Below are 27040 nucleotides of genomic sequence, written 5' to 3'. Positions count from 1 at the left end.
TCAAAGTGGGTCATACATATTTAAAATGTGTTAGAATCATCTTACTATGCATTATTATAACCGGGGTGACTATGGCAACCTCACCTCAATTATTTAGGTTCATTTCATAATGCAATTTGTTGTTTAAACAATACCTCCTGAATGTCATTATGCCATAGTGAACAATAAACATGGACTTACCGAAGAACACAGAGAGTACGGTCTGGTTGTGTGCGGAGGGCAGGCCCGAGTGGCCCCTGGCCGTCACATCGCTGAGTTTGCGCGGGTTGGGGAGCTGTGGTTCCTGCAGAGGCTGGAGCACCCCGTCAGAGTAACGCGGGGGCAGCAGTCGCACCAGGGGGGAACCTGCACCCGCACACACTTCCGTGAGTTCCATTATCATCTAGCAACATTGCAACTTATGGCTTTCTATAATCACATCCTATATCTTTAAATATTCATATTTCACATATTTTATTTTGTCAGTTATATCGTCAGATTTTGTTAGAAACTTACCAACAGCTCCTCGACTGTGATAGGCTAAATTGTTGTACCAGCCGTCATATCGTTGGACTTCCCAGGTGACTTTAGACTGACCATCTAAACAGGTGAATTTATAGATCGACACTTTCAGTGTGGTACTCAAATTGAGGACTTTTTTTAATCAAACTTATTTATCAAGATGAGACATTTGCCGTGGGTTTTAACCGTTAAAATGTTAAAGTAACTAGTTACAAGGCTACTTACGTTCAACGATAAGGGCAAGCACTGCCAAGATACTCCAGATCGGTTTACGCAAGTCCATTGATGCGAGAGATGCAACTGCATGCACTCTGAGCCAGTCAAGAGTCTAGTCGAGGGGCACTTGTGTGGAAAGACCAGGTAAGATAGGAAAACATTGGGCTAAATCTTTACATAAAATCATCTTTACCTCACATTTTTAGTTTTGATTGGTAATGTGTAAAATCAATGTGCGTATCAGTGCTTCATAAATTAAATTGTCACTCTAACGTAGAGAAAGAAGTGTGTTTGGTTGGAAGCGAAAATAATCCTTTAATTAAACAAGAAGAGGACAATTGATTGATTTGCTCTAAAAAAAAAGCCTATTTTGAATAGATAGTACCTGTTACTTACCCTAATTGTTGTGGATGAAATGTAATGCGCACTGAAAAACCAGAACAATTAAAAAATCTCGTTGATAGCCATACAATATAGCCTATTGCCACAGAGAAGGATAGTCTACAGTGTCGATGACCCAAGTTCTTACAAATGACTGACACATGCGTTTCCTTTGATGGACTGGTCATCACCAGTTAACACACCCCTTATTCTAAGGAATACTAATAAATGCATCCTTAAAGATAAACAAAAGATGTGCTGATGTGCTATAAAAGAGAAGCTTGTCGCCTTCGTGCGTTACATTCGTTCTTCTCATCCTTCTGCTACTGTCTTGATCTGCTCTAGTAACTTTTATACACTTAAAGGTGAGTATTATTTTAAGGATATAATTTATGCATTATGCAGGGTAGACTAGTGGTTAGAGTGTTGGACTAATTACCGAAAGGTTGCAAGATCGAATCCCCGAGCTGACAATGTCATTGTCGTTCTCCCCCACTGTTCAAATAAGAATTTGTTCTTAACTGACTTGCCTAGTTAAATAAAGGTCAAATAAAAAAATATATATATATCGCACACTGGCATGTTAGTATGGTTAGAATATATATATTTTTTTGTGTGTGTTTGCTTTGCTATTTGTTTGTTGCTTCCAAAACGAGTCGATTTTGAGATGGGGTTGTCTTTGTCCTTGTAGTTTGCCAGGGAGGGTAAACTTGAGTGCAAAAGTATCCACTTACTGTATCCATTGGCTGTACTGTACCTGACACGGTTTCGTTTGCATGTGCTTTCAATCTCAACAGTGGTTTCTTAAAGCACTTTGTATTTTACATTCATTTTAAAAAACGTATGTTGAATTAAAAAATACTTTTTTCTTGATTCGGAAAACAGTCAAATTCATTTGATAATTGAAACAATTGATATTTTTTTAAACTTAAGTTTCACTTTTTAAATGATGTAACATTCTCATTCCTCAGTGTACAGTATCCCTACTATACAGTAAGGAATGGATGTGCTAATCTCTGGATCTTTAGACAGTAACTGAGACACCCTGCTCTCCACACTGTCCCTTCTGTCACGCTGTCTGCTCTCAGCCCCGGAGATCCTGAGGAAAGATGACTTTCTACGATGGCATTTACCCATTCTACCCCCTACAAAGAACCTCCTTTATCTTCAGCACCCACCTCCTCACCATTATCCTGGTCTTCCTGGTCCTCATGGTCAGCTTCCTTCTTATTCTGCCAGGTATCAGAGGCAAGTCGGTGAGTAGAGTGAACTGGTGCAACCCTAACTACGGATTCATTCATATTAATGCAGACAGAAATGGAATCTTCAGATTCCAGTCATCTTCGATTCCATTAATCTTCAGATTCCATTAATCTTCAGATTCCATTTCTGTTGGCGCTAATATGAGTACACTGTTATGACATCACACAAAATTGTAGAAAATACAATTTCTCAATGTAAAAATGCATATTTAAATATATTATTTAACCCTCATAATGTGATTGAGATAAACTTGATTAATCAACTTGAGTTAAGAATTTATGGATTTATGGATTTTCACCCCCCCCCCCCTCTTCTAGAGACTATTCTGGATGTTCAGAATCATCATCAGTTTATTCATAGGCATTGTGATAGTGGGTAAGTACCTATAACTGGAAATTGCTATATGCATTTCCACATCACATCTATTGCAACACGTCAAATGACTGGCAGTCATTGGATTCAAATCTTCTTATCTTATTGCCCTAATAAACAGACCCAAATTCTGATAGATCGAGAGGATGTCGATTATTTCACATGTCCATAACGGCTAACAACAAACAAACAAAAAAGCGTTGTATTGTTTGTTTCCTATTATGTCTGTAAGTGTGTCATCTCATCTAATTTTATATCATCTCAGCACTGAATTTCACCAGCGACTGGGCTGAGGCCCGAGCCACCACCAACACCACCTACAAGTCCTTCAGCAGTGAGGAGGTGAACGCTGAAGTGGGACTGCACATAGGACTGTATGGTATTAACATTACTTTAAAAGGTAAAGCCCGTAGAATTAGAAAGTAATACTACTATTTATATGTTTACAGTATTACACCTGTATGTATTACATATGTCACTTTTTCTGCAGTGTTGAATGTTCTGTATATGTTACCTGGGGTACAATCTCTCGTCGACAGACGCATCTAACATAACTGGTTTCGTAGCGTCTGTCAAGAGACTGTGATGCGACAATGCAATTCCGAAAGATTATTGTTCCGGGTTGTCTGTGATTGCCTAAGGATAATATTGAATAGAGCTACTATACCCTTTTAAGTCATCTTATATTTGATAGCATTTCCACTGTTTCTTTTACTCTCATGCATTTGAATATGTACGTATGAAGAAAGACGGACACAAGGCTAAAGTTTTGATACACTATGTGACGCATAGGGTTGTTATGGTGATCCTGACCCTGTCACACCGGGGTGATGATCACAAGTCATGTGACACGTAACTTGAATAACATTTTTTGTTTTCGTGTCAAATCACCATCTGGCGACCCATTCCTTAAGGCAGGGGAGGACAACTCCCTTCCTTCGAGGGCCTGATAGGTGTCACCCCCCCTCCCCCATCCCTAGCAAACACACCTGATTTAAACTAATTGCATTTTTAACTAAACATCATGATTAGTTGATTATCGGAGGTGTGTTAGCTGGTGCTGGGGCAAAAGTGTGACACCAATCAGGGCCCCGAGGACTGGAGTTGCCCAACACCCCCTGCCTTAAGAGATTAATTGACACATTAAACAAACATCACAATGATTCTTACAAGGATTCTTACAATGATTATTAGAATGATTCTTAGAAGGATTCTTACAAGGATTCTTACAATGATTCTTACAAGGATTCTTACAAGTGCATGGATTATAACTGCCATTGTCCTCTATGGTCCACTCTGTCCCTCCAGGGAATCCTGTGAATCAACTCAACGAGACCATCAACTACAACGAGATGTTTGCGTGGAAAGACACCATCGATGAGGAGTACGGGAACGCCTTAGAGAGAGGTCTACCTAACCCCATCCTCTATATCGCTGAGAAGTTTACCCTCAACAACCCCTGTGGCCTCATCTACCAGTATAGATACTCTGGGCGTTATGCCTCGGCCACCCTCTGGTAAGATTAGCCATATAAAAAATAAATAGTTCTGTGAGACAACCAGTTTCAATCTAAACGTATATACCTGTAGATGTTTTCAGTGAGACATTGCTCCTCAAACTGTGAGTCAGAATTAGAAGGAAGTGGATATTTTGACCGCCATGTATCTAGAGGTTAAGTTTAGGCATTGGGATCAAAAAGGGTTGCGACCCCAAGTTTGGAAAATGGCAGGGTAAGGGTTAAGGTTAGGCATTGGGATCGAAAAGGGTCGCAACCCCAAGTTTGGAAAATGCCAGGCTAAGGGTTAAGGTTAGGCATTGGGATCGAAAAGGGTCGCGACCCCAAGTTTGGAAAATGCCAGGGTAAGGGTTAAGGTTAGGCATTGGGATCGAAAAGGGTCGCGACCCCAAGTTTGGAAAATGCCAGGGTAAGGGTTAAGGTTAGGCATTGGGATCGAAAAGGGTCGCGACCCCAAGTTTGGAAAATGCCAGGGTAAGGGTTAAGGTTAGGCATTGGGATCGAAAAGGGTCGCGACCCCAAGTTTGGAAAATGCCAGGGTAAGGGTTAAGGTTAGGCATTGGGATCGAAAAGGGTCGCGACCCCAAGTTTGGAAAATACCAGGGTAAGGGTTAAGGTTAGGCAATAGGTTAATAAACCCGCCGTCGAGAACGGTATAAATTCTGCCGGCTGTACACATATACCAAATCTAACTCGCCTCCCCAGGACAGCGTTCTGCTGCTGGCTGGTAGCCAACGTGCTGTTCTCCATGCCTGTCATCCTGTACGCCGGCTACATGATGGTGGCCACCGCCGCTTTCATCTTCTTCTCCGTGGCCTCCTTCTCCACCATCATGAACCTGCCTACCTGTCTGTTCACCATAGGCACCTCTGGGGCCTTCCAGACAGAGTACAGCGGTTCTTTCTGGCTGGCACTGGCCACAGGTAAGGAAAGGTTTACCCAAGGCTCTTTCCTCAATTCATCTTTCCTCAATTCCTTTGTTCCTATCTCCTAGCCTCCATCTCAAAAAATGCACTGTAAGTGAAGGTTCGAGGGAAAGGGACCTTGGACCTTCTCCAAATGTGTGTTTTGAGAAGGAGGTGAGGAGAAAGGACGCTAGGATCAAGGAAAGATGAATTGAGAACGATCCCAGTTATCCACACCAATGACAACATTTAACGAAATTGTTGCTTAAAAGGCATCCATCTTGTTTTCCAGGTGTGCTGTGTTTAATCATTGGAGTCCTGGTGGTTCTGCTGGACTGTCTGATCCCTGGGAAGATACGAGACGCCTTCAGTGTCGGGGTGGACAACGACGAAGATGAGGATGTTTATTTTGGAGAGGGATACCTGAACTCCAACTTCCTGGCAGGAGTAACCACCACACCTTTGACAACCTTAGTGCTTCCTACAGTAAGTTTCTGTCAGTTTAATGAGATGATGTACTGTAGGTCCAGGGTGATCTCTCACGATCATGATCACTAGCTCTGGTCCAGGGTGATCTCTCACGATCATGATCACTAGCTCTGGTCCAGGGTGATCTCTCAAAATCATGATCACTAGCTCTGGTCCAGGGTGATCTCTCACAATCATGATCACTAGCTCTGGTCCAGGGGGATCTCTCACGATCATGATCACTAGCTCTGGTCCAGGGTGATATCTCACGATCATGATCACTAGCTCTGGTCCAGGGTGATCTCTCACGATTATGATCACTAGCTCTGGTCCAGGGTGATCTCTCACGATTGTCATCACTATCTCTGGTCCAGAGTGATCTCTCACGATTATGATCACTAGCTCTGGTCCAGGGTGATCTCTCACGATTGTCATCACTATCTCTGGTCCAGAGTGATCTCTCACGATTATGATCACTAGCTCTGGTCCAGGGTGATCTCTCACGATTGTCATCACTATCTCTGGTCCAGGGTGATCTCTCGCGATTATGATCACTAGCTCTGGTCCAGGGTGATCTCTCACGATCATGATCACTAGCTCTGGTCCAGGGTGAGCTCTCACAATCATGATCACTAGCTCTGGTCCAGGGTGATCTCTCACGATTATGATCACTAGCTCTGGTCCAGGGTGATCTCTCATGATTGTCATCACTATCTCTGGTCCAGGGTGAGCTCTCACAATCGTCATCACTAGCTCTGATCACTAGTCTATTAAAGCCTATGACATTCATTTTGGCTATCTTCTCAAATAAAACAGCATTTATTTTTCAACTCCAGGGTTATGATCACTAGCTCTGGTTCAGGGTGATCTCTCACGATTGTCATCACTAGCTCTGGTCCAGGGTGATCTCTCACGATTGTCATCACTAGCTCTGGTTCAGGGTGATCTCTCACGATCACTAGCTCTGGTCCAGGGTGATCTGCTACATAAGTACAGTAATAGGGAATAGTAATGATTGATTTAACTGTAAATAATGTTATTTTCTTCTTCTTATGTGTTCCAGGATGAAATTCGGAAAGTCAGCCGCCAACCATCACTCCAGGAGCTGTCAGTCAGACTCTAACAGAGTCGGATTTATAACCTCCTATCCCCTGCTTGAAATGTCTCCACCCGCGCTATCGAATCGCTAGCTTTTTGGCAGCGTAGTTGGCTAAGACGTTGTCAAGTGTGTTTGCGGGGCAGAGGTCCCAGGTTCTAGGCGTGAGCTGGATGGGGAGGAAGTGGTATGGCTAAGCTAACACGGTGATGGAGGAAGTGGTATGGCTACGCTAGCATGGTGTTGGAGGAAGTGGTATGGCTACGCTAGCACGGTGAGGAAGTGGTATGGCTAAGCTAGCATGGTGTTGGAGGAAGTGGTATGGCTACGCTAGCACGGTGAGGAAGTGGTATGGCTAAGCTAGCACAGTGAGGAAGTGGTATGGCTAAGCTGGCACAGTGAGGAAGTGGTATGGCTAAGCTGGCACAGTGAGGGAGGAAGTGGTATGGCTAAGCTAGCACAGTGAGGAAGTGGTATGGCTAAGCTAGCACAGTGAGGAAGTGGTATGGCTAAGCTAGCACAGTGAGGAAGTGGTATGGCTAAGCTGGCACAGTGAGGGAGGAAGTGGTATGGCTAAGCTAGCACAGTGAGGAAGTGGTATGGCTAAGCTAGCACAGTGAGGAAGTGGTATGGCTAAGCTAGCACGGTGAGGGAGGAAGTGATATGGCTAAGCTAGCACTATCACAAGCACAGTGACATCTGTGTCGGTCACGCCAAACAATATTCTCTCAACTTGAAAATCAATTATCATTGCAGTTACCAAGAAAAATGTGTTTAACTTTGTGAATTAGTTGTGAATATCTCTGGGAGCCCTTTAAACCTACTGTACAATATATTTAGTTATGTAAATCATGTATATACGTATAACGTGTTCTACTCTGTCAATGCCATAATATGTACTGTATATGTGTTGTATCTGTGCCATTTTTCATGTTCCAATAGCGTAACAAAAATTAAACAAACGTGTGTGAGATTCACATACTTTTAATGGACATCGTTGAGTCAGGTATTCAAGTCATTGATGATCTGCTTCTTGTGTAATGAACATAGCATTGTGTAGTGAACGAACAAGTCGTCTGTGTCCCAAATGGCACCCTATTCCCTATATAGGGCACTACTTTAGACCAGAGCCCTACAGAGCCCTATTCCCTATTTAGTGCACTACTTTAGACCAGAGCCCTATTCCCTATATAGTGCACTACTTCAGACCAGAGCCCTATTCCCTATATAGGGCACTACTTTAGACCAGAGCCCTACAGAACCCTATTCCCTATATAGGTTACTACTTTTGACCAGAGCCCTGTTCCCTATATAGTGCACTACTTTAGACCAAAGCCCTACAGAACCATATTCCCTACATAGGGCACTACTTTAGACCAGAGCCCTATTCCCTATAGAGGGCACTACTTTAGACCAGAGCCCTATTCCCTATATAGGGCACTACTTTAGACCAGAGCCCTATTCCCTATATAGTGCACTACTTTAGACCAGAGCCCTATTCCCTACATAGGGCACTACTTTAGACCAGAGCCCTATTCCCTATATATAGGGCACTACTTTAGACCAGAGCCCTATTCCCTATATATAGTGCACTACTTTAGACCAGGGCCCTATTCCCTATATAGTGCACTACTTTAGACCAGAGCCCTATTCCCTATTTAGGGCACTACTTTAGACCAGAGCCCTATTCCCTATATAGTGCACTACTTTAGACCAGAGCCCTATTCCCTACACAGGGCACTACTTTAGACCAGAGCCCTATTCCCTATATAGTGCACTACTTTAGACCAGAGCCCTATTCCCTACACAGGGCACTACTAAAAACCAGAGCCCTATTCCCTATATAGTGCACTACTTTAGACCAGAGCCCTATGGGAATAGGGTGCCATCTGGCACTTAGCCGTTGTCCTCAACCTCATGAACCACTTGACTTTCATGTACTTACTTTATTTTCATCATTGCATGTCATAAATCCCTTTTATTTGTAATTTTTTTGTAACGTATTTGGAAAGCAATATTAAGCATTGTCATTAACATTTCATTAATCACAGTATATTCTTAGCTTCTCACAATACATCAACTAAACAAGTTTATACATTCTCATTATACCTGCTCTGCATTCCAAAATGCCCCTCCCCCCCTATATCCTTAATAGTGCACTCGTTCATTTTTTTTTTTAAAGAATACATGTCGCAGTATTATCTTTGGCTTTCAGCATTGCCATAATGTTATATTGAAACCTTTGTTACATCCAAGGCAGTATAGAGAGAAAAGGACAGCTTCCAGACACTGGTTTGTAATTCCAAAGGGTACCCTATTCCCTACATAGTGCACTACTTTTGATTAGAGCCCTATGGGCCTCGCATGGTCAAAACTAGTGCACTATCTAGGGGAATACCCACCGGACAAAAAAAACACGTGTTGAATCGATGTTTCCACGACACTTCAACCCCTCCCCCAAAAAATGTAAGATAAATCCAATGACATGGTGAAATGTTGTTGTTGTTGTTGTCGTTGTTGATTTCACGTTGAATTCACATTATTTGACAAACTCAACCAAATGTAAATCAAAACTAGACATTGGAACTGTTTTCTGTTGCTCAATACCCCCCCCTCCCCTAGCCTGGTCCCCAGATCGGTCTGTGTTGTTGTCTTACCAACTCCTAAGGTAGTAGTTATGCATTGGCACGGCAGGCTCCAATGACAGACCAGGCAACAATAGCCCTGCTATTGAAGAATAGCCTTGTCTTATGCTGTTTAGGTATACACGGGACATAGCTTAAATACCCCTGCTATTGAAGAATAGCCTTGTCCTATGCTGTTTAGGTATGCACAGGACGTAGCTTAAATACCCCTGCTATTGAAGAATAGCCTTGTCCTATGCTGTTTAGGTATACATGGGACATAGCTTAAATACCCCTGCTATTGAAGAATAGCCTTGTCCTATGCTGTTTAGGTATGCACGGGACATAGCTTAAATACCCCTGCTATTGAAGAATAGCCTTGTCCTATGCTGTTTAGGTATACACGGGACGTAGCTTAAATACCCCTGCTATTGAAGAATAGCTTTGTCTTATGCTGTATAGGTATACACGGGATGTAGCTTAAATATCCCTGCTATTGAAGAATAACGACAGACCAACCCCTTCCCTACAATAAGTTCAGTTACCGTATCAACACATTTATGTCACTACATTGTTTAATCTGGCATGTTATTAAATTGGAAATAAAATGTGGCGCGTTTGCAATCTAGTCATAAGAACATAATAATTTACCTTGCATTTACAGTTATTTTAACAGTATTCACACGTATTCACACACACACACACTGTACACATCAAACCATTATGACCGTGTAGCTGTTCAATTATAGCCTGGTACCAGTCTGTTTAGCTAACATTGTACTACGCGTCATCGCCAAACAATGTGTTATCCAGGCTACTCCAACTAAGCCTGAAGTTGAATTTTTGTTGTTGTTGAAATTTTCAGCATAGTAACATATTACCCCCCAAAATAAAATGATATATAAAAAAATAAATGTTGCTAATGTACCACCACCCTGTCACCAGTGGAGGCTGGTGTCACTATAAACCGGAGGACAGGCTCATTGGAATGGCTGGAATACCAGCCTCCTCTGCCTGTCACCCATCCTGTCTGTCCACCATCTTTCTCCTAGACATGCAGAAGCAGTGAGAGAGTACGAGTACCAAATGCCACCCTATTCCTCACATAGTGAACCTACAGCCATATGGGCCATGGTTAGAAGTAGTGCACTACACAGGAAAAAGGGTGCCATTGAGGGAGCAGGCATGGAGAGACTAGATGTAAACAGGAGTCTCCTGTCCTGTTAACAGTCTGAACATCACTGCAGGCATGGTCTTCATGTTGATCTGACAGAGAGGAGGAGGAAGAGGAGAAAGAGGTGAGTGGGGAGAAGGAGAGTGAGGAAGAGGAGAAGGAGGAGGGGAGTGAGGAAGAGGAGGAGGAGAATGAGGAGGAGTAGGAAGAAGTGAAGGAAGGAGGTGGAGGAGAGTATGGAAGAGGAGGAGGAGGAAGAGAGTGAGGAAGAGAGCAGGAGAGTGAGGAGGAGGCAGTAGAGGAGAAAGAGGTGAGTGAGGAAGAGAAGGAAGAGGAGGAGAAGAGTGAGGAAGAGGAGAAGGAGAATGAGGAGGAAGAAGTGGAGTAGAAGGAGGAGAGTGAGCAGTAGGAGGAGAGTGAGGAGGAGGAGGAGGAAGAGGAGGAGAAGGAGGAGAGTGAGGAGAATGAGGAGGAGGAGGAGGAAGAAAAGGATGAAGAGTGAGGAAGAGGAGAGGAGGAGGAAGAGGAGAGGTAGGAGAAGGAGGAAGAGAGTGAGGAAGAGAGCAGGAGAGTGAGGAGGAGGAGGCGGTATGGGAGAGTAAGGCGGAGGAAGGAGGAAGAGGAGGAGGAGGAGGAGAGTGAGGAGGAGGAAGAAGATGAGGAGGAGAGTGATGAGGAGGAGGAGAGAGAAGAGGGTGAGGAAGAGGAGAAGGAGGACAGTGAGGAGGAGAGCGAGGAAGCGGAGAAGGAGAATGAGGAGAAGGAGAGTGAGGAAGAGGAGGAGGAGAAAGAGGAGAGTGAGGAGGAGGAGCAGGAGGAGCGGAGGGAGGAAGAGGAGAAGGAAGAGAGTGAGGAGGAAGAGAGGGAGGAAGAGGAGAAGGAGGAGAGTGAGGAGGAGGAGAGTGAGGGAGGAGGAGAGTCAGGAAGAGGAGAAAGAGGAGAAGGAGGAGAATTAGCAGGAGGAGGAAGAGGAGAAGGAGGAGGAGCAGAGTGAGGAGGAGAAAGAGGAGTAGGAGGAGGAGAAGGAGGTGGAGAGTGAGGAGGAGAAGGAGGAAGAGGAGAAGGAGGAGTAGGAGGAGGAGAAGATGGAGAGTGAGGAGGAGGAAGAGTAAGAGGAGAGTGAGGGAGGAGGATAGTGAGGAGGAGGAGGAGAAGGAGGAGGAGAGTGAGGAGGAGGAGAGAGGAGGAGAGTGAGGAGGAGAGTGCAGAGGAGGAGGAGGAGGTGGAGCAGGAGGAGAGTGAGGAGGAGGAGGATGAGAAAGAGGAGAAGGAGGAGGAGAGTGAGGAAGAGAGTGAGGAGGAGGATGAGAAGAGTGAGGAGAAGGAGGAGGAGAGTGAGGAGGATGAGAAGAGTGAGGAGGATGAGTAAGAGGAGGAGCAGGAGGAGAGTGAGGAGGATGAGAAGAGTGAGGAGGATAAGTAAGAGGAGGAGGAGTAAGAGAGGAGGAGGAGTAGGAGCAGGAGGAGAGTGAGGAGGATGAGGAGAGTGAGGAGGATGAGTAAGAGGAGGAGGAGCAGGAGGAGAGTGATGAGGTGAGTGAGGAGGAGGAGAAGGAGGAGGAGAGTGAGGAGGAGAGTGAGGAGGAGAGTGAGGATGAGGAGAGGGAGGAGGAGGAGGAGAATGAGGAGGAGAGTGAAGAGGAGAGTGAGGAGGAGGAGGAGTGTGAGGAGGAGAGTGAGGAGGAGAGTGCGGAGGAGGAGGAGGAGTGAGGAGGAGGAGGAGGAGAGTGAGGAGGAGGAGGTGGAGCAGGGGAGAGTGAGGAGGAGAAGAGTGAGGAGGAGGAGGAGGAGGAGAATGAGGAGGAGGAGAATGAGGAGGAGGAGGAGAGTGAGGAGGAGGAGAAGGACAGTGAGGAGGAGAAGGAGAGTGAGGAGGAGGAGGAGGAGGAGAGTGAGGAGAAGGACAGTGAGGAGAGTGAGGAGAGAATCGGACAGATCAGTGCTCATCATGAAGACACTCACTTGTATTTTTATAAATGCTTCTGATTAGTCTGTTTCGTCCAAAGAGGGTTCTGATTGGCTATTCATTGAACGTGTATAACGTTGGCAATTAGCTAACAGTCATAGGATCCTGATGCTCACCTCTCCCACTGATACAGACAGGGTCTGGACTATCTTCTCATGCGGCATGGCAACCACACTCTGCCCATTGATCTCAATGATCCTGTGGCCGACTCGCACCCCTCCTCGCTCTGCGATACCGCCGCGCATCAGACTGCAGATCTGAGGAGAGGGAAAGAAAAGCTCAACTCTCTGAATCCAAATGGCTGTTATCAGGATCATTATAAGAGAGACGATGATTAGAGTACAAAGACGTCATACATGCTTATCACAAGTCTTATAATGCATTATAACGATATCATAATCCTACTCACGATGCCGTTCTGAACACTGAAGCCCAGCTGGAACTTGAGGTCGGGTCTCTTGATGAGGACAGTGGTGACAGGAGGACAACTCACGATGCTCAGCTTCACCTGAACCTGGCTCTTCAGACCCTGGCAAGACGACCGGAACACGATAAATAGCAATGTCCATTCTAGAGTGTCTCAATACTCTAGAATGGCTTCCTAGAATGGCCATGTCTCATTCTCAATACTCTAGAATGGCCGTATCTCAAACTCAATACTGTAGAATGGCCCTGTCTCAATCTCAATACTCTAGAATGTCTTCCTAGAATGGCTGTGTCGATCTCATTCTCAATACTCTAGAATGGCCGTGTCGCAATCTCAATACTCTAGAATGGCCCTGTCTCAACCTCAATACACTAAAATGGCTTCCTAGAATGGCCATGTCTCATTCTCAATACTCTAGAATGGCCGTATCTCAAACTCAATACTGTAGAATGGCTGTGTTTATCTCAATACTCTAGAATGGCTTCCTAGAATGGCCATGTCTCAATCTCAATACTCTAGAATGGCCGTATCTCAATCTTAATACTCTAGAATGGCCGTATCTCAAACTCAATACTGTAGAATGGCTGTGTTTATCTCAATACTCTAAAATGTCTTCCTAGAATGGCTGTGTGGATCTCAATCTCAATACTCTAGAACAGTGGCTCCCAAACTTGTTATAGTCCAGTACCCCTTCAAACATTCAACCTCCAGCTGTACCCCCTCTAGCACCAGGGTCAGTGCACTCTCAAATGTAGTTTTTTTGCCATCATTGTAAGCCTGCCACACACACACTATATAATACATTTATTAAACACAAGAATGAGTGTGAGTTGTCGTAACAACCCGGCTCGTGGGAAGTGATAAAGAGCTCTTATAGGACCAGGGCACAAATAATAATATAATAATAATCAAGAATTTTGCTCTTTATTTAACCATCTTACATATAAAACCTTATTTGTTCATTAAAAATTGTGAATAACTCACCACAGGTTAATGAGAAGGGTGTGCTTGAAAGGATTCACATAACTCTGCAATTTTGGGTTGTATTGGAGAGAGTCTCCATCTTAAATGTTCGACGTCACCGGCATTCTAGCCTCCACCGATCTACATTTCTTTTTCCATTTGTTTTGTCTGTATTGTACACACCTGGTTCCCATTACGTTTGAATTATTTCCCTATTTATGTCACGCCCTGGTCTAAGTATTTTGTGTTTTTCTTCATGTATTGGGTCAGGCCAGGGTGTGGCATGGAGTTTTTGTATTGTGGTGTGTTTTGTCTGGGGGTTTTGGTGTGTATGTTAGTGGGATTGTAGCTTAGTAGGGTGTTCTAGGAAAGTCTATGGCTGTCTGGAGTGGTTCTCAATCAGAGGCAGGTGGTTATCGTTGTCTCTGATTGGGAACCATATTTAGGCAGCCATATTCTTTGGTTGTATTGTGGGTGATTGTCCTTAGTGTCTTGATGTCCTTGGTCCTGTCTAGGTTAGGTTACATCAGTATAGGCTGTTTCGGTTTTCTTTACGTTTATTGTTTTTGTAGTAATTGTATTTAGATTCGTGTTACGTTTGTTTATTAAAACATGGATCGTAATATACACGCTGCATTTTGGTCCGACTCTCCTTCACCATTAGAAAACCGTTACAATTTAACCCTCTGGAGCCACCGTGGTTTTGTGCCTGTTTATTGTTGTCAGTTGTCTCGTTTATGTGATTCTGGATTTTCGTCCTCCTTGTTGGAAGATTATTTTTTTAGTAAAGTTACTATTATTACTCATCTCTGTGTCCTGTGCCTGACTCCGCCTTACCCACATCACCTAGACTCTGGCAGTTTCTACATGTCTGCGCCTGACTCCGCCTTACCCACATCACCTAGACTCTGGCAGTTTCTACATGTCTGCGCCTGACTCCGCCTTACCCACAACACCTAGACTCTGGCAGTTTCTACATGTCTGCGCCTGACTCCGCCTTACCCACAACACCTAGACTCTGACAGTTTCTACATGTCTGCGCCTGACTCCGCCTTACCCTCAACACCTAGACTCTGGCAGTTTCTACATGTCTGCGCCTGACTCCGCCTTACCCACATCACCTAGACTCTGACAGTTTCTACATGTCTGCGCAAGAGTGAAGGTTTCATTGAGTTGTGAGATAGTACTTTTGCACATATAACACACTGTGGCTGAGGAAAGGCAATATAAGTGAACCCCAAGTCAATGTAGTACTACCAGTAGAGCTGGTATTTGTCTTTTTTTAACCATTTATCCATTTTCGAACAAATGGAATGAGCAGCAGCTACGTTTGACTCCATACAGACGGTTAGTGGAATTCCCGCTAGAGAGTAGTAGACGGTTAATGTGATTGGATGTTAATTATTTGACTAGGCTACCTGTATTTGACATTGTGTTGTCATTTCGCTGAACAATAGATGGTTTAATTTTTATTTTTGGCAGTGAAACAAGGCTACTCAGGCGAGAAAAACAAACTCACCCAAATGTATAACCCCGTTGGAAAATGAAAATGTGAAGAATTATTATTATTTAAAAAAATGTGAATCACATTTTTATTTGGCGTACCCCCGATGGCATTACAGTTTGGGAATACCTGCTCTAGAATGCTGATGTCAATCTCAATACTCTAGAATGGCCCTGTCTCAATCTCAATACTCTAGAATGGCCCTGTCTCAACCTCAATACTCTAGAATGGCCCTGTCTCAACCTCAATACTCTAGAATGCCGATGTCAATCTCAATACTCTAGAATGGCTTCCTAGAATGGCCGTGTCTCAATCTCAATACCCTAGAATGCCGATGTCAATCTCAATACTCTAGAATGGCCGTGTCGCAATCTCAATACTCTAGAATGGCCCTGTCTCAACCTCAATACACTAAAATGGCTTCCTAGAATGGCCCTGTCTCAATCTCAATACTCTAGAATGTCTTCCTAAAATGGCTGTGTCGATCTCAATCTCAATACCAATGGCTTCCTCATCTCCTTTTCTTTAATGACTGATAAGAGACAAATAAAGGAAGTGGTTTGAACTTTTGAGTAAAAAAAAACTAAAACAGGCTCAATGAGCAGTAACATAATATAGATGCTGCCTGAGTTGACTGTATGCTCCAGACATAGGCTGCAGTCCAAACACTTATCCCCTCAGCCCTCACATTTAGTGGAAACTTCCGATGATGTATCATGACGTCTGACGAGTATACACTTTCAGGGCAACGGGGGAGGGAGGAAGGAATGATTTTTAAATGGACCGCCCTTGGCCGGAAACGTCACTCGTTCATCCTGCGACGATTGTGTTTTCAGCCCCCGGAAGCTTGTGGGTGCTTTACATGCACTACAGTCAATTATGAGTGCATGTCTACTTATATTAAATATATAATTATTAATATACGCCTACTGTATGACAGCTAGCAAATGAATTAGCTAACTAACGTTAGCCTGCTTAGCTGGAACTTCTGAATAAGGAACATTTCTACAATTTCCGGAAGATAACTAAACAAAAACATATTGACTTTTTACGAGGCGTGTTTGTGCCGTCATGTGCATTAATAGCATCATTTCTAACTTATTTGCATTCGTTTTTACTTGCACTTGTATGTTGACTGCTCCATTGATAATGTTTTTAAGTTTTCGCTGACTTTTCTTTGCGGATGTACAATCGTCGCGAATTGAATTATTGGGAATTTTAAGGCCCCTGGAGTGAACATAATTGTACACTCGCAATGTACGACTAAAAACGAGGTCTGAGAGGTCTGTTTACGTTGTAAACTTCCTAATCATTTTGGACCGTCCATCCAAGATGGCGACGGGGATTCCCTCCAAGGGCATAAGGCGAGAGGGTAAGTGGACGAGGGTGTGTCTTTTAAATGTTTGGACTGTAACCCTTGACGATGCCCTGGCAGGTGGCTAGTGGTAAGCCCCACCAGGCTGGTGTTATTGATGGACTTGATCTTAAGCTAGTATTACCACACACAATGCTAACTAGCATTGTCAGGCATGACTGCCTGACAGAGTGTCCGCCCTGAGATTGGAAGGTAGGGGGTTGTCCGGTCGAGTCATACAAAAGGCTGGAACCAGATGTGTTATGGGCCGTTCTGGCTCGGACAAGGCTTACTTATTTTGTGTTGTTGATGGTACCTTGATTGTACCCTGGCAGGTAGTGGTAGCCCTACCAGGCTAGTGTTGTTGATGGTACCTTGATGATACCCTGGCAGGTAGTGGTAGCCCTACCAGGCTAGTGTTGTTGATGGACATGTCTGACTAGTGACTGGTGTACGGTACCTTGATGATACCCTGGCAGGTAGCTAGTGGTAGCCCTACCAGGCTGGTGTTGTTGATGGACATGATCTGGTCTCCCACGTTGAGCTTCCCAGAGCGGGCAGCTGGGCCGCTGTTCAACATGTTAGCTAGGATCACCGTAGGCAGGATGGAGCCCCAGCCAGACTCCACTATCACCACACCTAGGCTCTCACCCTTCTGCTTCTCCAACTCCAGCTATGGAGGAGGGGGGAGGGAGAGAGAGAGAGAGAGAGAGAGACCGGGAGAGAGGGGGGAGGGGGGAGAGAGCGAGAGACCGGGAGAGAGGGGGAGGGGGAGAGAGAGAGTGAGAGAGAGAGACCGAGAGAGAGAGAGAGAGAGAGAGAGAGGGGGGGGGAGAGAGAGAGGGGGGGAGGGGAGAGAGAGAACGAGAGAGAGAGAGAGAGAGAGAGAGAGAGAGAGAGAGGGGAAAGAGAGGGGAGAGAGAGAGAGAGAGAGAGGGGGAGGAGAGAGAGGGGAGGGGAGAGAGAGAGAGGGGGAGGGGAGAGAGAGAGAGAGGGGGAGGGGAGAGAGACGGAGAGAGGGGAGGGGAGAGAGGGGGAGGGAGAGAGAGGGGGAGAGGGAGAGACCGAGAGAGAGAGAGAGAGAGAGAGAGAGGGGAGATTGGGGGGCGAGAGAGAGAGGGGGGGGGGAGAGAGAGAGGGGAGGGAGAGAGAGAGAGGGGGAGGAGAGAGAGGCAGAGGGGGAGGGGGAGAGAGAGACAGAGAGAGGGGGGGAGAGAGAGAGGTAGAGAGCGAGGGGAGGGAGAGAGAGTTCAGACTCTACTATCACCACATTTAACATTACATTTACATTTAAGTCATTTAGCAGACGCTCTTATCCAGAGCGACTTACAAATTGGTGCTTTCACCTTATGACATCCAGTGGAACAGCCACTTTACAATAGTGCATCTAGGTCTTTTAAGGGGGGAGGGGAGAAGGATTACTTTATCCTATCCTAGGTTGCTTACTTGACCACTAGGTTGCTTACTTGACCACTAGGTTGCTTACTTGACCACTAGGTTGCTTACTTAACCACTAGGTTGCTTACTTGTACTCTTCAAAGTTATCTCTTTTAATTTACTGGAAGGAAGGAAGGAAGGAAGGAAGGAAGGAAGGAAGGAAGGAAGGAAGGAAGGAAGGAAGGAAGGAAGGAAGGAAGGAAGGAAGGACACACACACACACACACACTTCACCTCTTTACAGTTGTCAGAGTTTGAGAAATGGACCAGGTCGTCATTGTACATTTCCTGGGAATTGATGATGTCACTGTATTGCTTCTGACTCAGGTCCTTAGGATTGATCCCATTGGCTCGGAGGAACTCCCTGTAGGCAACGCTGAATGCCTGTCCGATGGACTGGGCAATGAGCTGGGCCTGCGGAGGGGGAAGGGGGCATAGGGAGGGGGAAAAGGAAGGAGGAATAGGGAGGTAGGCCGGAGGGGGAAGGGGATATAGGGAGGGGTCGAAGAGAGGGGGCAAAGGGAGGGATGCCGGTTGGTAGGGGATAACTACTCAATGGAAACTACAAGCTATTCAAGTTGACCACAATACAGAGGTGGGAGAGAGCACACAGTTAGGGACCAACTGAAATGATGAATGAAGCTATAACACATGTTACAGGAAGCTATAACACATGTTATAGGAAGACATAGCACATGTTATAGGAAGCTATAACACATGTTATAGGAAGACATAGCACATGTTACAGGGAGACATAACACATGTTATAGGAAGACATAGCACATGTTATAGGAAGACATAACACATGTTATAGGAAGCTATAACACATGTTATAGGAAGCTATAACACATGTTATAGGAAGACATAGCACATGTTATAGGAAGACATAGCACATGTTATAGGAAGCTATAACACATGTTATAGGAAGACATAGCACATGTTATAGGAAGCTATAACACATGTTATAGGAAGACATAGCACATGTTATAGGAAAGCCAACAGTTAAATAAGGTAGGGCCTCTGTACAAGCCATATACATTTTCAAAGCTTTAAAATGATGTTCAGTAATATTGTACTGTAATAGTGTATAGGCCATTCTATCTCAAGGCCATCCGACTGTTAAACAGCCATCACTAACGTAGAGAGGCTGCTGTCACCATACACACTCAAATCTCTGGCCATTTCAATAAACTGACTTAATAGAAGCATCACTAGTCACTTTAAATAACGCCACTTTAATAATGTTTACATATCCTACATTACTCATCTCATATGTAAATACTGTATTCTACACCATCTACTGCATCTTGTCTATGCCGCACGGCCATCGCTCATCCATATATTTAAAATGTACATATTCTCATTCACCCCTTTACATTTGTGTGTATTAGGTCGTTGTTGTGAATTTGTTAGATTACTTGTTAGATTTTAACTGCATAGTCAGAACTAGAAGCACAAGCATTTGCTACACTCGCATTAACATCCGGTAACCATGTGTATGTGACCATTAACATCTGCTAACCATGTGTATGTGACCATTAACATCTGCTAACCATGTGTATGTGCCCATTAACATCTGATAACCATGTGTATGTGCCCATTAACATCTGATAACCATGTGTATGTGACCAATAACATCTACTAACCATGTGTATGTGACCAATAACATCTGCTAACCATGTGTATGTGACCATTAACATCTGCTAACCATGTGTATGTGACCAATAACATCTACTAACCATGTGTATGTGACCAATAACATCTACTAACCATGTGTATGTGACCATTAACATCTGCTAACCATGTGTATGTGCCCATTAACATCTGATAACCATGTGACCAATAACATCTACTAACCATGTGTATGTGACCAATAACATCTGATAACCATGTGTATGTGACCAATAACATCTGCTAACCATGTGACCAATAACATCTACTAACCATGTGTATGTGACCAATAACATCTGATAACCATGTGTATGTGACCATTAACATCCGGTAACCATGTGTATGTGACCATTAACATCTGATAACCATGTGTATGTGACCAATAACATCTACTAACCATGTGTATGTGACCAATAACATCTGCTAACCATGTGTTTGTGACCATTAACATTTGATTTGACCTTCGCAAACACTGTGCCAGAGAATCTCAAATAACAAAATCATTGCCCCAATAGATCAATAACATTCAACAGTACTCAAAGTTCAAGAGGGGGAGAATAGAACAGAATAAAACAGAATAAAACAGAACAGAATAAAACAGAATAAAACAGAACAGAACAGAATAAAACAGAATAGAATATAACGGAATAGAATAGAACAGAATAAGAATAGAACAGAATAAGAATAGAACAGAACAGAATGGAACAGAACAGAATAAAACAGAATAAGAATAGAACAGAACAGAATAGAACAGACTGAAACAGAATAAAACAGAATAAAACAGAATAGAATATAACAGAATAGAATAGAATAGAATATAACGGAATAGAATAGAACAGAATAGAACAGAACAGAATGAAACAGAACAGAACAGAATAGAACAGAATAGAACAGAACAGAACAGAATGAAACAGAATAAAACAGAATAAAACAGAATAAAACATAATAGAATATAACAGAATAGAACATAATAGAATATAACAGAATAGAATAGAACAGAATAGAACAGACTGAAACAGAATAAAACAGAATAAAACAGAATAGAATATAACAGAATAGAACATAATAGAATAGAACAGAATAGAATAGAACAGAATAGAACAGAATGAAACAGAACAGAACAGAATAGAACATAATGAAACAGAACAGAACAGAATAGAACAGAATGAAACAGAATAAAACAGAACAGAATAAGAATAGAACATAATAGAATAGAACAGAATAGAACAGAACAGAATAGAACAGAATAGAACAGAATGAAACAGAACAGAATAGAATAGAATAAAACAGAACATAATAAGAATAGAACATAATAGAATAGAACAGAATAGAACAGAACAGAATAGAATAGAACAGAATAGTACAGAATAGAACAGAATGAAACAGAACAGAATAAAACAAAATAGAACAGAACAGAAACGTATTTTAAGGCTGCCAGCCCAGTACTCACGTCTTCTGACTCAAAGACATAGCAGATCATTCTGTAGTGTCTCTGTCCCTCTGAGGAGGAGAGATCAGCTTCACTACAGTCCTGTGAGGATGTTCCTGCCATACGGGTACGAGCCATCAGAACCACGATGCTCCCGATGTCTGCGATGTAGGATATGGAACGCAGCGCACTGTCCATCAGCGTCTCCTGGGGGTAAATAATATATATAGCTGCTGTGGTAATAACTGTCCATCAGCATCTCCTGGGGGGGTAAATAATATATATAGCTGCTGTGGTAATAACTGTCCATCAGCGTCTCCTGGGGGTAAATAATATATATAGCTGCTGTGGTAATAACTGTCCATCAGCATCTCCTGGGGGTAAATAATATATATAGCTGCTGTGGTAATAACTGTCCATCAGCGTCTCCTGGGGGGTATATAATATATATAGCTGCTGTGGTAATAACTGTCCATCAGCGTCTCCTGGGGGTAAATAATATATATAGCTGCTGTGGTAATAACTGTCCATCAGCGTCTCCTGGGGGGGTAAATAATATATATAGCTGCTGTGGTAATAACTGTCCATCAGCGTCTCCTGGGGGGGTAAATAATATATATAGCTGCTGTGGTAATAACTGTCCATCAGCGTCTCCTGGGGGGGTAAATAATATATATAGCTGCTGTGGTAATAACTGTCCATCAGCGTCTCCTGGGGGGGTAAATAATATATATAGCTGCTGTGGTAATAACTTAGTACAATAAGGCCCGAGGAGGTGTGGTATATGGCCAATATACCACGGCTGTTCTTGGATACATCCCTTATATTGGTATATTGGCCATATACCACAAACCCCCCGAGGTACCTTAATGCTATTATAAACTGGTTACCAACTTAATTAGATCAGTAAAAATAAATGTTTTGTCATACCCGTGGTATACAGTCTGATTTTTTGTTTTTACCTTTATTTAACTAGGCAAGTCAGTTAATTAAGAACAAATTCTTATTTTCAATGATGGGCTACCGGGGAGTTAACAGTGGGTTAACTGCCTGTTCAGGGGCAGAACGACAGATTTGTACCTTGTCAGCTCAGGGATTTGAACTTGCAACCTTCTGGTTACTAGTCCAACGCTCTAACCACTAGGCTACCCTGCCACCCCATATACCATGGCTGTCAGCCAATTAGCATTCAGGGCTCGAACCACCCAGTTGATAAATGATATATATATATATAGCTGCTGTGGTAATAACTTGGTACTGTGTGGAGTAAACGGTCCTGAACAACATGTCCACAGGATGCCCCTAAAGCTAGAAGAGCAAGACATAGGACTCTTACGATAGTAGATCAGTTTTCAATAAGGAGAATAAGAATAGACACATAGCTCAATACTGTAGTTACACACCTGTGTGTCAGCATTCAGCACTTTGACTGCTTTGGTGGAGATGAAGAGGTCAACTTCTGTCACCATCTGAGAGTCTTCATCTTGGCTCTGTGGGCAGCAGATCATCATAGATAAGGGATCGTCAACTAGATTCAGCCGCGGGATGATTTTTCTCTTGAGCGGATGTTCGGGGGGCCGGAACACAATTGCAAATCATTTATAGACTGCAAATCGACAGCAAGAATCCCAAACAGATATAATATTTTGACTAAAACATAATCATTTCAAACCTTGCTTACTATTATTGTATATGATCACGTGTCTCTCTATTATACGTGGGAATACTTGGGAACAGATTAAATAAAAATCACTTGGATCTAATTTCCTGCCTTAAAAAAAATGTTTTTTTTTAATATCCAACAATGAATATATATATATTTTTTATCATAATAATAATTTAAGAAAACTCTGTGGGGGGGGGGGGCACATTTAAACACCACCAGTTGGGAAATCCTGTCATAAATGGTAGACACACAAAACATGGTGAAAAGGAATGAGAGCGCTCCACCATGTGGCTGAAAAAGTGTACTTCAACTGTGAGTTTTTTCAAAGGCAAAAATCCTTATTGTGGTTAGGAAGAATGCATATTCAGTTCAGTTGACATTCATTGTTCGATCAGAATGTTAGGCAGGCAAAAAAATAGAATACCTTGACCTGGCTGACAGCCTCCTGCGCCTGGGCCATGCGTGTTCCTTTAGATGGGTTCTTGTCAGACAGCAGCTGTGTGGAACCAAGGTAGTTAGCAGCAAAGATGATCCCATCGATCAGGTCCTCCGGCTCACACGGACCTGGGACTGGGCATGAGATTCAGAGTCAGAGTCAGGTTCAGAGTCAGATTCACATTTAGAATCAGAGTCAGATTCACATTCAAAGTCAGATTCACATTCAGAGTCAGATTCACATTCAGAGTCAGATTCAGATTAACATTCAGAGTCAGATTCACATTCAAAGTCAGATTCACATTCAAAGTCAGATTCAGAGTCAGACTAACATTCATATTCAGAATCAGATTCAGATAAACATTCAGAGTCAGACTCACATTCAGAGTCAGACTCACATTCAGAGTCAGATTCACATTCAATCAGAGTTCAATTCACATTGAGAGTCAGATTCACATTCATTGCCAGATTCAGAGTGAGATTCATATTGAGAGTCAGATTCACAGTCAGATTCAGAGTCACATTCACATTCACAGTCAGATTCACACTCAGAGGCAGATTCAGATTATCATTCGGAGTCAGATTCACATTTATAGTCAGATTCAGAGTCCCATTCAGATTTACATTCAGAGCCAGATTCACATTCAGAGTCAGACTCACATTCAGAGTCACATTCACATTCAGAGTCAGATTCACATTCAGATTCACATTTAGAGTCAGATTCAGAGTCCCATTCAGATTTACATTCAGAGTCAGATTCACATTCAGAGTCAAATTCAGATTAACATTCAGATTCAGATTCAGAGTCAGACTCACATTCAGAGTCAGAATCAGATTCACCTTAACATTCAGAGTCAGATTCACATTCAGTCAGACTCACATTCAGAGTCAGATTCAAATTAACATTCAGAGTTAGTTTTAGATTCAGATTCACATTCAGAAGGTCGTTATTGTCCCATTGCTGGGCAATATGGTTGCATCAGTACAGCAACGTCAAGGTACACACCAGAAACCAATCACATGTCCGTTACTCAGGTATGGAATCAATGAACTATACAGAGAAATTACATTTACCATCCACGAAGCTGGGGAACGAGGCGTTGTTCTGTGTTGGTTCAGGCTGAGGTGTGTTGTTGCTGTCCTTCTGTAGGGCCCGGGGCTCTGGGCACTGGGGCCTGCCAGGCTGCTGCTCTGGGACATCGTGAGGCATCTGGAACAGACAGAGGGGAGATCTTACTAACAACTGGAATAGACAGAGGGGAGATCTTACTAACAACTGGAATAGACAGAGGGGAGATCTTATTAACATCTGGAATAGACAGAGGGGAGATCTTATTAACATCTGGAACAGACAGAGGGGAGATCTTACTAACAACTGGAATAGACAGAGGGGAGATCTTACTAACAACTGGAATAGACAGAGGGGAGATCTTACTAACAACTGGAATAGACAGAGGGGAGATCTTACTAACAACTGGAATAGACAGAGGGGAGATCTTACTAACAACTGGAATAGACAGAGGGGAGATCCTATGAACAACTGGAATAAACAGAGGGGAGATCTTACTAACATCTGGAATAGACAGAGGGGAGATCTTATTAACAACTGGAATAGACAGAGGGGAGATCTTACTAACAACTGGAATAGACAGAGAGGAGATCTTATTAACAACTGGAATAGACAGAGGGGAGATCTTACTAACAACTGGAACAAACATAAACATGACCAGACTGCAGATGAGACTTAGCCATGTAGGTCAAATCTGGTGCAATGTTTGTTGTACATGGTCCCTGTCAAGTAAACTAATAACATAAAACAAACCCTGTTGAGTTGGCAGCATCAGGTGGTTACCTGTGTCTGTGTCCTTGTCTGTCTCTCCTCTGGGGACTCCCTCTGTGGCTCGGTGTTCTGATGTGAAGCTGGTGATACATTGACAGCCCTTGGATGGCTCTCCAGGCTAGGAGTGGAGTTAGAAGTAGGCCTTGGGCTGGGGCTGGTGGTGTTCTCTCTGCAATGCTGCTGGGTCTGTCTGCCCTGGCTCTCGGTCTGAAAAGAGTGGGCCTGGATGTGGGCCTGGTGGCTCTCCTGGAGGGGAGGGGAGTCAGAGGGGGGCCTGGGACTGGTGGTACTCTCTCTGCGATGATGCGGTGTCTGTCGGGTGTGGGGAGTGTGGTCCTGTATTAGGGTCTTGTGGCTGGGAGGGGAGGCAGAAGTGGGCCGGGACCTGGGGAGACTATCTCTGTAGTGCTGCTGGGACTGAAACTGGTCATTTTGGGCTTTACTGGGTGGGGAGTCAGAGTCGGGCCTGGGGCTGGTAAGGCTCTCTCTATGGTGTTGCATGGTCTGCCAGGCCTCTTGCTGCTGAGGATGGTTCTGGGCCTGGGTCTGGTGGGCGGGAGGGGGGTCAGAAGTGATGGGACTCCCTCTCCGATCCTGAATTTGCCAGGCTTGGGTCTGGGCCTCTGACTGCTGGGTCTGGGCCTGGCTCTCCTGGCTGTGTGTAGGCTCAGTGCTGAGACTCTCTCTGCGATGCTGAGTCTGCTGGATCTGGGTCTGGTGAGTGGGAGGGCAGTCAAAGGTGGGCCTGGTGGAACCTTCTCTGTGGTGCTGCAGTGTCTGGGCCTGTGTCGGATGGGTGGGTGCTTGTCTCTTGTGGTTTTGGGCCTGTGTCGGCAGGACCTGTCGGGCCTGGGTCTGGGCCTGTGTCGGGTGGGTGTGAGTCTTTGCCGGATGGGCCTGTTTTGGGCAGATCTGGGGAGGCTGGGTGTGTGTCTGCTGGGCCTGGCTGTGCTGCGTTCGGGCGTCGCTCTGAGCCTCTAGGTGGTGGTTCTGTGCTGGGTGGGCTTTTGTCGGTCCAGTATGGCACTCTGTCAGGTAGGTCTGGGTCTGGTAGGCCTGTTTTGGGCGGGTCTGGGTGTGGGATTGTGTCTGGTGAGGTTGTGGGGTGCTGGAACTGGGCCCGGATCTAGGCCTGGGCCTTGGTCTTGGTGGTCTGGGCCTGATAGCAGCCTCTCTGCAGTCCTGTGTCTCTGAGCTGCTGCTACTGCTCATACATACCTTAATCTCAGATACTATCTGTCCGGTGTCTTCCTCCCTGTCAGTCTCCCTCCCGACCCTTCCTCCTTCCCTCCCACTCCTTCCTCCTCCCCTCTCGCTCCTCCCACCTCGTCCTCCTCCCCTCCCCTGCCTCTTCACCTCCTTATGGGCCCTTTGGGGGGCATCACAAATCCAATCCCTTCCCCCTCCACTTCCCCTATAGGGGGCCCTTTGTGGGGACTCTGAGACACACACTGAGATCGTTCTGTCCTCAGGGGTGTCACAGTTTCTCAAAGAGTAGACCTTACCATCTTCCCTGTCACCCCTCTCTCCCTTTCTCATTCTCTCTCCCTCTTTCACCCCCTCCCTCTCTCCCTCTCTCACCCTCTCCCCTCCCTTTCTCCTGCTCTCATCATCCTCCCCCTCCCTCTCTCCTGCTCTCATCCTCTCCTCCTCCCTCTTTCCCACTCTCACCCCCTCCCTCACCCTCTCTCTCATCCTCTCCCCTCTCCCATCCTCTCCCCCTCCCTCTCTCCCTCTTTCACCCTCTCCCTCTCTCTCATCCTCTCCCCCTCCCTCTCCCCCACCCTCACCACATCCCTCTCTCCCTCTCTCATCCTCTCCCCTCCCTCTCT

General features: G+C 44.5%; 3 protein-coding genes across 3 annotated transcripts in view; 1 reads left to right on the top strand and 2 right to left on the bottom strand.

Moving 5' to 3' along the window:
• LOC115144669 (dual oxidase 2-like) overlaps positions 1 to 1410 on the bottom strand; it is a 53181-nt gene extending 51771 nt beyond the window's left edge. The window contains exons 1-4 of the mRNA XM_065002953.1: positions 1114 to 1410; positions 727 to 843; positions 496 to 579; positions 181 to 345 (exon numbers count right to left, since the gene is read on the bottom strand). Coding sequence (XP_064859025.1) covers positions 181 to 345; positions 496 to 579; positions 727 to 784 — 307 coding nt within the window. The 5' untranslated portion in view covers positions 785 to 843; positions 1114 to 1410. The remainder of the gene's footprint in view (positions 1 to 180; positions 346 to 495; positions 580 to 726; positions 844 to 1113) is intronic.
• LOC115122806 (dual oxidase maturation factor 2-like) lies at positions 274 to 7713 on the top strand. The gene is made up of 8 exons (XM_065002955.1): positions 274 to 365; positions 2187 to 2354; positions 2679 to 2736; positions 2999 to 3133; positions 4042 to 4249; positions 4955 to 5172; positions 5447 to 5640; positions 6686 to 7713. Exons 2-8 carry the CDS (start codon positions 2208 to 2210, stop codon positions 6743 to 6745), a joined length of 1020 nt encoding a protein of 339 aa, XP_064859027.1. The 5' UTR covers positions 274 to 365; positions 2187 to 2207; the 3' UTR covers positions 6746 to 7713.
• LOC115144666 (amyloid-beta A4 precursor protein-binding family A member 2-like) lies at positions 7692 to 26751 on the bottom strand. The gene is made up of 10 exons (XM_065002954.1): positions 25221 to 26751; positions 24443 to 24578; positions 23358 to 23503; positions 22671 to 22757; positions 21289 to 21474; positions 18402 to 18581; positions 17191 to 17403; positions 12892 to 13011; positions 12599 to 12739; positions 7692 to 10608 (listed from the first exon to the last, which is right to left on the bottom strand). Exons 1-10 carry the CDS (start codon positions 26745 to 26747, stop codon positions 10537 to 10539), a joined length of 2808 nt encoding a protein of 935 aa, XP_064859026.1. The 5' UTR covers positions 26748 to 26751; the 3' UTR covers positions 7692 to 10536.
• Between the last annotated feature and the right edge of the window lie 289 nt (positions 26752 to 27040).

The sequence above is a fragment of the Oncorhynchus nerka genome, linkage group LG17, assembly GCF_034236695.1.
Source record: "Oncorhynchus nerka isolate Pitt River linkage group LG17, Oner_Uvic_2.0, whole genome shotgun sequence".
Taxonomy (NCBI): domain Eukaryota; kingdom Metazoa; phylum Chordata; class Actinopteri; order Salmoniformes; family Salmonidae; genus Oncorhynchus; species Oncorhynchus nerka.
The sequence above is the reverse complement of the archived record's forward strand: the minus strand, read 5'-3'. Positions and strand labels throughout refer to the sequence as shown.